The following is a 13,233-nucleotide window of genomic DNA, read 5'->3' as shown; positions in this document are numbered from 1 at the left end:
ATCTGACTTTGGCTCAGATCATGACCTCAGGGTCCTGACAGTGAGCCCCACATCAGGTTCCCTGCTCAGCAAGGAGCCTGCTTTTCCCTCTCTCTTTGCCCTCCCTCCCCTCACTCATGCTTGCTCTCTCTCTCAAATAAAATCTTAAAAAAAACATGTTCGTTACAGAAAATTCAAACAGAATACAAATGAGAAGCCCTTTCCTCACCATCTCCACTACCCACAGGCAGCCACTATTGAGTTGGGCACAAATCCTTCCTGAGAAAAGGAAAAATAACACCTATAACAATTACAGGGAAGTATGAGAAGTATGACACATGTACATGCAAGGCATTACAGGAGAACAGAATAGAGAACAGTGATGGATTCTAAGAAAAGGCTATGTAAAAGGACAAGCTGTAATTAAGCAGGCAAAGTGGATGGTATACTGATACACCTAGAGGGAGCGACCTACCCAAAAACACAAAGGGAAGAAATCAATGGACATTTCTGGAGTATTTTAAAGATAACTAAAGAAAAGGAAGCATTACAAACTGAATTTTTAAAAACTATTTTGAGGGTAAGCAGGAAATTGCATTAAAACAGAAATCCTACTACAGAGGGATATTGTTCTCCCTTCTTTAATTAACTGCCCTACCAAGTACTATTTTTCATGTAAATGATAGTAAGCAATGCTCTTAGCAATGGGTCTGATGTGATGTACACCAGAATGAATCGTTTAGGGACAGAAGAATGCAGATGTTTGGTAAAATCCACAAATGATTTGGATATGGAGTCACAACTGAGGACTCCCTGGGTGGAACACATGCTAATGAAACAGATGGGTCATGTCTAGGTCCCCAAAGACCAAATTTATATGCCTAATCCTAAGGCAGACTTCATATTCACAACCACTATACTATTTTTAAAAAAGTAGATGGGTTACCCAAATATATATTCATTATTACAAAAACAAGTCAAATCCCACACCTACTCATGGAGGGCAGATACTATCCTCTTTTATATAAATAGGAGTACATTACTACTACTGTTTTTAGACAAGATCAGGCGTGTTCAGGGTGGTATGGTCGTAGACCTACTACTGTTTTCATTCTGCAGAGTTAAGGATCCCACAGTGGGAACTTACCCACCTGAGTTCTTTCCCCACATCAGCATGCTGGGAATCCCCTAGGATCTCAGGAAGGCTGGTGACAAAGTCATGCTGCAGGTACAGCGGAGCGATACTGATCAGCTGCATGAGCTTGGTGGTGAGATCCTGCAGTGGAGGACACTGTTAGAATTGTTGCACACTAACCAGAACAGAGAAAGATGTCCTCCTCATGAAATGTAAAGATAGAGTTATTTTTGTACAATATGGCACCTATACGCACATTCAAACTCAAAGCCTAAATACAGAGGTCAATGACCCAGAAATTTTCACACATGGTATGGTACATCATCTAGTGGGTCTGTTGTATACTTTACTTCATTTAAGATTTTATTTATTTATTTGAGAGAAAGGGAGTAGAGGAGGGAGAAAGAGAGAGAGGGCATGAGCAGGTGGAAGGAGAAGCAGACTCCTCACTGAGCAGGGAGCAGGACATGGGGCTATATCCCAGGAAACTGGGATCATGACCTAAGCAGAAGGCAGATGCTTAACCGACTGAGCCACCTAGCCACTCCTACTTTATTTCATTTAATCTTCACAACTCTATGGAGTCTGTGTGACAATTCCTTTTTTTTTTTTTTTAACTTTTTGGGTTTTTTTTTTTAAAGATTTTATTTATTTATTTGATAGACAGAGATCACAAGTAGGCAGAGAGGCAGGCAGAGAGAGAGAGGAGGAAGCAGGCTCCCTGCCAAGCAGAGAGCCCGATGTGGGGCTCGATCCCAGGACGCTGGGATCATGACCTGAGCCGAAGGCAGAGGCTTTAACCCACTGAGCCACCCAGGCACCCCACTTTTTGGGTTTTTTTGAAGATTTTATTTGACAGATTGAGAGAGAGCACAAGTAGACAGAGCAGCAGGCAGAGGAAGAGGGAGAGGGAGAGGCACGCTCCCTCCTGAGCAGGAAGTGCGATGTGGGGACAAATCCCAGGACCCTGGGATCATGACCTGAGCTGAGGGCAGCCACTTAACCGACTAAGCCACCCAGGCACCCCTATTCTTTTTTTTTTTTTTTTTTTTTTTTTAAGCAGACTTCACACCCAACGTGGGGCTTAAACTCACAACCCAGAGATCAAGAGTCACATGCTCCACTGATTGAGTCAGCGAGGCATCCTGACAATTCCCATTTTTAAAAGGTGAGGATATGCATTGCCCAAAAACACACAGTAAGTACAAAACAATAAATACACAATAATACAGAATTTCAGTCCACATGGAATTCCAAAACTCATGTTCCTCCAAATAAAGATTTAGCCTTGGAATGCCTGACAAAAATTAATAGAATGATTTAAAGAACTCTGGAAAGAAACAGGCCTTATTACATACTAGGCTCAAAACAGATTCAATTTTACCACGGTGCTTAATAACAGATCACATAATTGTAAAAACTTACTAACACTTTCCTCATATGTAATCAAATTAAACACTTGAAGCATGGTAGGTTGGTCTGGGATCTCACTGATTTTGAGAAATAAAACATAGTCATCTGTGTACTTTGAAAGCTACTTAATTTCTTTCCAAATATTTATTTAATAGATATCTAGTCATCATACTTAGAAAAACCTTTTTTCTGGAGAAATTTAAAGGGTGAAATATAAATGATTCTCAAATTATGAAAGATGAAAAAAGCTAATAAATAGAAAAATGTGAATTTTCAGTTTAGGAAAAAATAAACAAAAACAAAAAAACCAATGCTAATTCCAAGTTTGATTAAGCGTGGAAAACAGACTCTCTAAATCCGAGAGACAGAAAAAGCCCCAAAGCCTACCTTGCCATCCACAATTCTGTCAAGCCATTTCAGTTGACTGATGATGAGTCTAGGCATGTTAAATCCATCACTGTTCACACTGAAATGTTAGGATAAGAAGACAGAAACTTAGGTTTTCTGATTTACACAACAGCAAACATTAATAGTGCACAAACCATTTCAGGCATTCAATGAACACTTACTGAATGTTTACCTATTGCAACCTGCATTAGACACACTGGTGACACAGGGAAAGCATGACACATACATGTTTCAGATGGAAGAAGACACACTAAACTGTTAATAGTGGTTGCATCTGGGAGGGTTTAGTAAGGTTAAGGAAGGTCTGGAGAGTATTTCTTAATAACAATGTAAACAAAAAATAAAGGCAATAAACTTAAACAAACTAAACAAGAAAAATTTTTAAAGGTAGAAAAGTGTTAAGTACTGAAAAAAGCAAGCATATACTACTTTGGAAACATAGAAGGTCAAATTAGACTATGTGAAAGTACTGAAAACCACATATAGATGAAGAAATGTGGGGGCACCTGGATGGCTCAGTTGTTTGAGAACTCAACTCTTAGTTTTGGCTCCCGTCATGATCTCATGGGTCGTGACATCAAGCCCTGTAAGGAGCTCCATGCTCAATGGGGAGTCAGCTTGAAGAGTCTCTCACCCTTCGCCCCTCCCCCCACTCATGTGCATGCTCACATGTGTGCAAGTGTGCCCTCTCTAAAAATAAATAAATCTTAAAAAAAAAAAAAAAAGGAATGTTGGCTAGTTATTATTTCCCCCCAAAATGAGAGCATCTGCCTTCCTCCTCCTATGTCTGAAGTTTTGGACTACCTCCAGTTTTTTTTCTTGACAGCATTCTTAGTCTTTGTTTAGTGCAGTCAAATTTAACTACTGAAAAAGAAAAAACATCTACATGAGCAATTCAGGCAAAGCATCTGTGAAGATCTATCTTCAAGTATACTATTACTATGTACAAAACCTGGAGGGGCGCCTGGGTGGCTCAGCAGGTTAAGCCTCTGCCTTCGGCTCAGGTCAAGATCTCAGGGTCCTGGGATGGAGCTCTCTGCTCGGCAGGGAGCCTGCTTCTCCCTCTCTCTGCCTGCTTCTCTGCCTAGTTGTGATCTCTGTCTGTCAAATAAATAAAATCTTAAAAAAAAAAAAAAACTAGGGGCGCCTGGGTGGCTCAGTGGATTAAGCCGCTGCCTTCGGCTCAGGTCATGATCTCAGGGTCCTGGGATCGAGTCCCGCATCGGGCTCTCTGCTCCGCGGGGAGCCTGCTTCCTCCTCTCTCTCTGCCTGCCTCTCTGCCTGCTTGTGATCTCTCTCTCTGTCAAATAAATAAATAAAATCTTAAAAACAAAACAAAACAAAACAAAACAACTAGAAAAAACACATATTAAAAATGAGAAAGTAAAAATGACCTCTAATCCTGTCCTCCAGAGATGTCTGTTATTAATATGCATATGTATATGTATCTATAGTATAGTATATGTATTTTATTTATTTAAGAGAGAGAAAGAGAAAGAGAAGACACATGCACAGTGGGGAAGAGGAACTGGGAGGAAGGATCAGAGGAAGAGGGAGAGAGAAAATCCCAAGTGGACTCCAAGTTGAGCATGGAGCCCAATGCAGGGTTAGATCTCACGACCCTGAGATCATGACCCAAGCTGAAACCAAGAGTCTGATGCTTAACTGACTGAGCCACCCAACAGACCCTGTATTTTTTTTTTAAATAACATACTGGGCTAAACTGTAAATACTGATTTATAACCTTACCTTTATTTCCAATTAATGCAAGGCATTAAATACTCCTCTGTGTAATTTTTAATGTCCACATAATATTCTATTATAGGGATGTACCTCATTTACTTAACCAATCCCCTAGAATTGAACATCTCAACTGTTTACAATTTTTTGTTAAACAATAATCTTATTCATTACTGTTTTCACTCAGTTATTACCTTAGGATAAATTAGAAGACATGACTGAGCATTAAAGAGTATACGAAATCTCAGGGTTTTGTTTTTTGTTTTTTTTGAAATCTCAGGTTTTGATACACACAACCTACTGTCCTTCAGAATGATTTGAACCAACTGATTATGTTTATCAGCAATGTATAAGCATGCCTGTTCATTACACTCAATAAGGGAGATCCTTTGAAAGTAGAAAAAAATGTATGTATTGTTTTAAATTTGTATCTTCTGGGGTGCCTGGGTGGCTCAGTGGGTTAAGGCTCTGCCTTCGGCTCAGGTCATGATCTCAGGGTCCTGGGATCGAGCCCCACTTCGGGCTCTCTGCTCAGCAGGGAACCTGCTTCCCCCCCTCTCTCTGCCTGCTCCTCTGCCTACTTGTGATATTTGTCTGTCAAATAAATAAATAACATCTTTAAAAAAAAATTTGTATTCTTCGATTATTAATGAGCATTTAGAAAAAAAGGTTTGATGTTCTTGTTATTTCTTTGTGAATTTTCTGTTAGTGATCTTTTTCTACTTTTCTATTAGGTTATTCATTCTTTCCCAACTTAGTTATTTTTTAAAGCAAATTCTAAAAAATTTAGTATGCATACCCTACAAAATTGAAAGGGTAAAGAACAATATTCATAGAACATCTGATTCCAGTCACTGGCTTCCCTCCTTTGAGACAACCACTATTCATAGCTTATTGTATATCCTTCTAAGAATATGCATTCATATAAACAGATGAAAATTCAAAAAAAAAGACCCCACCAGAATTTTAGCAGTCAATTAAGAATCTGGTCTCATGATCAATATGACTTTTAGAGAAACTGATGATGTTTCAGAGTAATCTTTTCAGAGAGAAACACAAAGGCAATTTAAGCATTCCAGAATAATTCCACTTACTTTTCAAAAAGAAATTCTGGCAACTTTTCAAATAAAGTTTTGATAATGGCAGGCTAAAAAAGAAGACATAGGAGTTAGGAGATGGTCTTTAAATACACAACAGAAATATATAATTAACCACAATTTGCTCCAACAAGAGCTCTTAGAGGAAAACCCTGTTATAACTGAAATCTTATTTTAAGAATGGCCACTTGAATGCTGCCTACATTTTGAACATAAGCTGTTGGGACACAGAGACTTGTCAATGGTGTGTCTCCTAAAAAATTACCAAATGATTATGAAGGTAGCATTAAAATAATCAGATCATCAAAAATATTACTAAACATGACAACTGTTAACCTATAAAATGCAGACTTAAGATTATCAAATAGTTTACAGGAAAAGAAGATTTTTCTCCAGAGGAGTAAGAGGGGTCTTAAATGTAAGCTAACTAAATTATATTGAAGATTTCCTAAGAAAAGGAAGGGACAGGAGTATGGGAAGATTCACAGTGAAGATTCACAGAAGAAAAGAGAAAAAATGGAAGACAGGGTAAGGCAAGACTTTCCATTGTACGTTTTTATAATCTGAAACATTTAAAACATGTTAAAGCATTGTCTATTCAATATATTAAAAGAGAGAGGATGAGAAAAGGGCAAAATCAAGTTAATCAACAAGTAAAAACTGAAATGGGAGATGACACAGATGTGAATATAGCAGAGATACATAAGGTATCAGAGCACAAGGGAGGAAAGTTTACAAATCAGGAAGGAGAGGCTGATGGAATAAGTGAGATTCCAAAGGAATGCAGTGGGCCAATCAGCTCAGTCCAAAGCCACAGCAATTGCCGTACCAGACGCAGGTCAGCAATGAGGCTATGGTAAACTACTGCAAACCCAAATTCCCTGTTAACTCTACTAGACCCTGAGCTCAGGCATTTATACTTGGGCATACACCACAAATCAAGTCCATCAAATGTACACAGAAAAAGTGACACAGTCTCACCTGTAATATGTCAATTCCCAGAAGCAATTTAATGAGGCTCTTAGAGTAAGATGTGCCTATGCTGTTAAAAAAAAAAAAAAGAAAGAAAGAAAAAAGAAAAAAAAAAGGTTTGTTTTCTATTTGTTTTCCTTGTCTTAATGTTTTTATCATTTCTTCATAAAACTGGTTAAATAAACAATTTTTTAATTTTTTTGAAGATTTTTAAAAATTTGTAATTTATTTGTCAGAGAGAAAAAGCAAGCAAGAGAGCCCACAAGCAGGGGGAGCAGCAGACAGAAAGAGAAGTAGGCTCTGCACTGAGCAAGGAGCTTGATGTAGGATTCGATACCAGGACCCTAGGAACATGACCTGAGCCGAAGGCAGAAGCTTAATCGACTGAGCCACCAGGCGTCCCAAATATACAATATTTAAAGAGAAACTATCCTGTTATAACAGAAATACAGAAAAGGAAAAAGGCTTTTTTTTTTTTTAAAGATTTTATTTGAGAGAGAAAGAGGGAAAGCATACAAGCGGGGGAGTGAGAGAGGGAGAAGCAGGCTGCCCACTGAGCAGGGAGCCTGGTGTGGGGCTTGATCCCAGAACTCTGGGATCATGACCTGAGCCAAAGGCAGACACTTAACTGTGCCACCCAGGCATCCCTGCTTTTTTTTTTTTTTTAAGATTTTATTTATGGGGGCAGGGCACAGAAAGAACGAGCATGAAGTGGTGGAGAAACAGAGGGGGAGGAAGAGAGAATCTGAAGCAGACCCTGAGCTGAGCACAGAACCTGACGCAGGACTCAATCTCACAACTCTGAGATCATGACCTGAGCCAAAAATAGAAGTTGGATGCTCAACCGACTGAGTCACCCAGGTGCCAAAAGAAGATGATTCTGACACAGGGAGAAGTAGAGAGTTAAAGTTCTATCAACACAGATGAGACACACTCTAGAAAACATTCTGGTTCTTAGTCTTATAACTATAAGTTAATAATTTAAAGGTTAAAACTGAAGATAAAACAGTTATAAATAAAAAGTGAAATTCAAAAAATTGCATTCTCCCCCCATCGCCATCCCCCAATCCAGTTAGTATAACAGATTAAATGTCAGCAAGATTCCAAGCCTCCAGTCCATACCTGGCTTCCTCATCCTGCAGACGTTCACATGACAAAAGGCAGCTCCTGAAACTGTCTTGGTCCTCAATGTAAGATTCTAGGTCACTAACAAATTCTTCTATTATCTTAATGATATTGAAAAAACAGAGTAAGATTTTCAGTTTAACATTTGCTATAGCTTAGCTACAAATCATTCTAGTCCATTCAACTTTATGCCAGCCTCTTAATATTCCCAGTTCCAGAGTAGTGCTGGCAAAAGCAAAAGTACCAGGAAGAAACACATACTTTGGGATAAGAAGGATGTTTCCTCAGAGTCTGAAAGAGCTTCTTTTGGAAAACAACTTGATCCACAGCTAAGAGGAAAAAACAGTTGATCACCAGAGTCTTTAATACCTCCCACCATAGTTTTACTTTCCTAAATATGTTTCGTATCTTGTGAAACCAATAAGGATATTTTTAACCTAATTTCAGAGCCAAATTTTCTAAACCCATGGGAAAACAGATTTAGCTTTGACAGAGGATAGCTGCTAAGTATTCTTAAAAAGATACGGAATAATGGAGTAATTGATTCCCTAAAAGCAGGGCTTTAAAAATTTTCTTCTGAAATTACTCTGACACAGATCTAATTATTCTCTTGAGTATTAATTTATTTTTCCACAAGAAAACACAAAGTGTTATTGGTATATGACATTTTTTTCTATAAAAAAAGTTTTAAAAAATTAATAAAAAATAAAAAATTAGAATTACTTAACATGCATTAATCAGTACTAGAGACTATAAAAATACTCTCTAAAAAGCAGTATCGGGGCACCTGGGTGGCTCAGTGGGTTAGAGCCTCTGCCTTTGACTCAGGTCATGATCCCAGGGTCCTGGGATCAAGCCCCCGTCGGGCTCTCTGCTCAGTGGGGAGCCTGCTTCCCCCCTCTCTCTGCCTACGCGTGATCTCTGTCAAATAAAATCTTTTAAAAAAATAAAAACTAAAAAAATAAAAAGCAGTATCATTGTCATCTTTGTCTCGATATGGCTGGTGCTCCCATTTTTAATCTTCATTGCCTCTCTATTTCAGAAATCCATGATTCAGTTCTGAGCCCTGCACTAAACCCAGAGAAAAGATTTAAATTAAAATATTACTTAGTTGGTTCTGACTCTCTCCTGTTTTAAGAATAACTCCTGATGTTTTAAGAAGTTTTACAAAAATACTGTCATTTTCTTCAACTTCATTGTGAACATGAGATTTCTTTGTCTTCTTGGAAAGCGGCTGCTTCCTGGCTTCTGAAAACAGACAAAATTTTCAACAATGTGACCAATAGTAAAGATTAAAACTGTAAACCCTACAATAATCCTAAGAGGAAAATTGATGGGTTCTTGAAGAACTGTATTGGAATTGATGCTGTAGTAAAATTTTATCTCTAACAATGGTCAGCAACAGTGGCTTACAAACAAACAAATCAACAAACAATTATTTCTGCCTATGGCATTTTTTTTTTAAAGATTTTATTTATTTATTTGACAGAGACAGACACAGCGAGAGAGGGAACACAAGCAGGGGGAGTGGGAGAGGGAGAAGCAGGCTTCCTGCTGAGCAGAGAGCCCAATGCAGGGCTCGATCCCAGGACCTGGGATCATGACTGAGCAGAAGGCAGACACTTAACAACAGAGTCACCAGGCCCCCTCTACTGCATTTTCATTTGAAGAACTCAAAACATGCCACTTCTAACAAAAATAACCATGGAAATGTTTTCCACCCAAATTCTAAAGCAGTTAGTGTGCCTCAAGCTGTTGTCTAAAAACCAATGCAATCAAATCACTGAGAAGCTTATTAAGAGCACATTCGTAGGGGCCCCTAAGTGGCTCAGTCGGTTAAGCGTCTGCCTTTGGCTCAGGTCATGATTTCAGGGTCCTGGAATTGAACCCCACATCAGGCTCATTGCTCAGTGCAGAACCTGCTTCTCCCTTGGGCTCCGTGCTCAGTGGGGAGTTGCTTCTCTCTCCCTCTGCTCCTCCCCACCCATGTCTTGTGTCCTCTCTCTCTCCCTCTCAAATAAATAAAATCTTTAAAAAATAAAATAAAATAAAAGCACATTCTTAGATTACATCCCATAATTACTCAATTAAAATCTTGAGGATGGGGACCACCAGGCTTTCGAATTTTTAAAAAGCTTTCCAGGTAATAATCTTGATGTCCACCAAAGTGTCAGAATCAATGATCTTGATGCAGGAGTAAAAAGAATCAGGCAGGTTCTCTGGCATCAAGCCTTTGAGTACAAAGCCCAGATTGGTTTTATCCCAAGGCTTTCAATGCAAGGGAATAAAACATAATAAACAAACAAAAACAAACAGTACTTGAAATTAAGTAGGATTATTTCCTCTTCTCCCTTAATGCTGTAACAAGTTAGAACTCCCTTAACAGAGTAGATGAATATAATAAATGGGAAAAAAACCCTCTTTCCATCAACCTCTTTCCATCAGAACTAAGTAAGGGCCTTTGTCAACCACATTCTCAAACGGACAGTCCATACTGTTTCTTCACCCCTGGCATGGTTGCTCTGATATAATGCCTTTCTTTTATACATCCCTATCGTAGTTTTATCTGGATTATAATTTTTTTTAAGAATTTCAGTTTTGGGGCGCCTGGGTGGCTCAGTGGGTTAAAGCCTCTGCCTTCGGCTCAGGTCGTGATCCCAGGGTCATGGGATCGAGCCCCACATCAGGCTCTCTGCTCAGCAGGGAGCCTGCTTCCTCCTCTCTCTCTGCCTGCCTCTCTGCCTACTTGAGATCTCTGTCAAATAAATAAAAAATAAAATCTTTAAATAAAAAAAAAAGAATTTCAGTTTTAAGCAATCTCTACACGCAACATGGGGCTCGAATTCACAACCCTGAGATCAAGAGTCACAAGCTCCACTGACTGAGCCAGGCACCTCTATACTATAATTCTTATTCTTTTTAAGGGAAGAAAGAGGACCATAAACCTTTTTTAAGGACAGACAACTATGTTGTACCTTCTGTCTCAGCACCTAGATGATGTAAATGGATGAGCTCTGTAATACTAATTTCTCTTATGGATGTGGAGACTGAAGCTCTACGACTATGGCCATGCCCAAAGTCATACATGGAATTAGAAGCAGAAACTCAATCCCAAATCTCCTGATACTAGATTCTGTGTGCTCTAACCATTAAGACTTGATGACTCCCAGGACTTAAAAGGAGGTTTATCTCTCTTTAAGTGCCTCACACATTTGCTACCGGAAATAAAAAAACAAATGACTAGATACTTACTGGAGACATCTTCTATCAGGCTCTCTTTATCCTCTGATTTTGACAGCCTTCTCTTGGAAACCATTTTGACTGGAAGTCTTCTGCAATTAAATTACCTTCTAGAGCAAAATCAGAGAATAGAAGTTACCCTCTAGAAGCTGGATAAGTTTTGAGAAGTTAAAGCTGTAGCTCAAAGAAAACTACCCTACCCAAAACCAAAGTGGTTCTAGTTTTTTACACTAAAGTTGTCTAACTCCAGGCGTTGAAAGAATTTCAACTCCTATATCTGGTCAATACTCCCTTCCTTTCTAAACTTGCTTACCCTAGTTGCCTCTTTAGCAAGGCCACCTTCCTCTTGCTGAAGGATGAGATCCAGTTCTCTTTCTGATATCCCAGATCCTTCATCATCTGGCCCCAATCTACCGCTCCTTTAACTCATTAATCCAATATTGTATGTTAGAGACTGCGCTGGGTGCTGAGGTTACAAGTAGGAACCAGATATGATCACTGCCCTCAGGGAGTTTACACTATAGTAATGAGTAGTCTTTTTTTTTTTTTTTTTTTTGAGATTTTATTTATTTATTTGACAGAGCGACAGAGAGAGAGAGTACAAGTAAGCAGAGCGGCAGGCAGAAGGAGAGAGAGAGAGAGAAGCAGGCTCTCTGCAGAGCAGGGAGCCCGATGCAGGGCTCGATCTCAGGACCCTGGAATCATGACCTGAGATGAAGGCAGCCACTTAACAAACTGAGTCACCCAGGCGCCCCTAGTAATGAGTAGTCTTGAGGTAATTATTTGGGTACAGTTATGTAAGTGCTATAAGAGAGAAGCACAGGGTGCTATGAGGGCTTACAAGGAAATTTAATCTAGTTGGGGGTAGGGGAGATTAAGAAAAGCAGGGACAAGTTCTCAGGGATAATTTCTGTAAGAAAAAGGTATTAAAGCAGGGACCTGAAGGCCGAAACAGGAATTAGCCCATAGAAGATGTATGAGAAGAGTAGTCTGGGCAGGAAAATATTCAACACAGAACCGGTAAAGAGCCTGTAGAGTTAGAAATCAAACTGCAGAGGTAGGGGATGTCCTGAACCTGAACACTAAGGGCCTCCTACTTTATCTTGCAAACCAAAACATTCTTGGTCTCAGTGCTTTTGCATAAGGTGTTTTCACCTGAAATGCTCTTATCTGCCTGGAAACTACTACTCATCCTTAAAGACAGAGTCAAATGTCATATTCACTGAAAAATGTTCCTCCTATCCCCCAAGGAGCTTTCTACTCCAGCCTCCCTGTTCCATAGAGTGTATCTAGGATCCCCTACCACATCACACCAGACTATGGGGCTCATTGAGAACAGGAAATCAGTCTCACTTATCTCTGTATCCCTAGTGCCCAGCACAGTACCTGGCATAATATTTCTGAGCATATTCCCTAAATGAGAACGGCTGGCAGGCAGGTAAATACTAAAAACTAACAAGAACGATTTTAAGTGCTTCATAATTACTCACAATTACTTTTTTGAGGTAGGTATCCTTATTACTCTCATTCCGTGGTGGAGTTGGGTTTCTAAGTCAGGCAGTCTGACTCCAGAATCTGCACTACCTACCAACTATACTTTTGATTATAGTGATGGCTTCCAAAAATAGTTAACATTTACTATGTACCACGCACCATGCTAAGGGTTTTCTTTATCTACAACCATCATTAGCCATTTTACGGACAAAAATTAAGTTAGGGTCGTCTGACTTCAGGGCACAAGCCCACAACACGGCTCCTTTCCAAAGAAGCCTGAAAGCCTGGTGGGTGGGGCCGACTGTCTGGACCAGGTCATTCGGAAACGAGTTGGGGGTAAAAGCCTTCGTCATTTTAACGACGCAGGGAGGTACCTGGGTGGGGGGGGGGGGGGGAAGCGGATTATCCCACGACCCGGCAGAGGAGAAGGCCGAGGTTCGGGGCGCGGAGCCCCAGAAGGAAAAGCCAAGCTCGGCCGGGGCCCAGCGACAGGCCACAGTGACTCTGGACCTCGAGAGACCGCGACCGCTGCTCCACTCACCCGCCGAGAAGCCGTCACCGCCCTTTGTTTTCGACTTTGCCGCCCTGCGAGACGCCACGCTGACGCCACGGAGGCGCGCCTCGCCTTGA

The 13,233-nt window shown here is 40.0% G+C and overlaps 1 protein-coding gene across 3 annotated transcripts in view; it reads right to left on the bottom strand.

Annotated features, from left to right (window-relative positions):
* The window catches only part of FANCD2 (FA complementation group D2), a 58,599-nt gene extending 45,378 nt beyond the window's left edge, over nt 1–13,221 (bottom strand). For 2 of the 3 annotated variants that reach the window (XM_045992389.1, XM_045992391.1), the window contains exons 1-9: nt 13,145–13,221; nt 11,122–11,219; nt 8,977–9,117; nt 8,131–8,198; nt 7,867–7,970; nt 6,754–6,814; nt 5,770–5,822; nt 2,915–2,993; nt 1,131–1,255 (exon numbers count right to left, since the gene is read on the bottom strand). In XM_045992389.1, the coding sequence (XP_045848345.1) occupies nt 1,131–1,255; nt 2,915–2,993; nt 5,770–5,822; nt 6,754–6,814; nt 7,867–7,970; nt 8,131–8,198; nt 8,977–9,117; nt 11,122–11,185 (695 nt within the window). In that variant the 5' untranslated portion in view covers nt 11,186–11,219; nt 13,145–13,221. The remainder of the gene's footprint in view (nt 1–1,130; nt 1,256–2,914; nt 2,994–5,769; nt 5,823–6,753; nt 6,815–7,866; nt 7,971–8,130; nt 8,199–8,976; nt 9,118–11,121; nt 11,220–13,144) is intronic. The other variant, XM_045992392.1, reaches the window with a different exon arrangement.
* Nucleotides 13,222–13,233: the final 12 nt, after the last annotated feature.

The sequence above is a fragment of the Meles meles genome, chromosome 20, assembly GCF_922984935.1.
Source record: "Meles meles chromosome 20, mMelMel3.1 paternal haplotype, whole genome shotgun sequence".
Taxonomy (NCBI): domain Eukaryota; kingdom Metazoa; phylum Chordata; class Mammalia; order Carnivora; family Mustelidae; genus Meles; species Meles meles.
The sequence above is the reverse complement of the archived record's forward strand: the minus strand, read 5'-3'. Positions and strand labels throughout refer to the sequence as shown.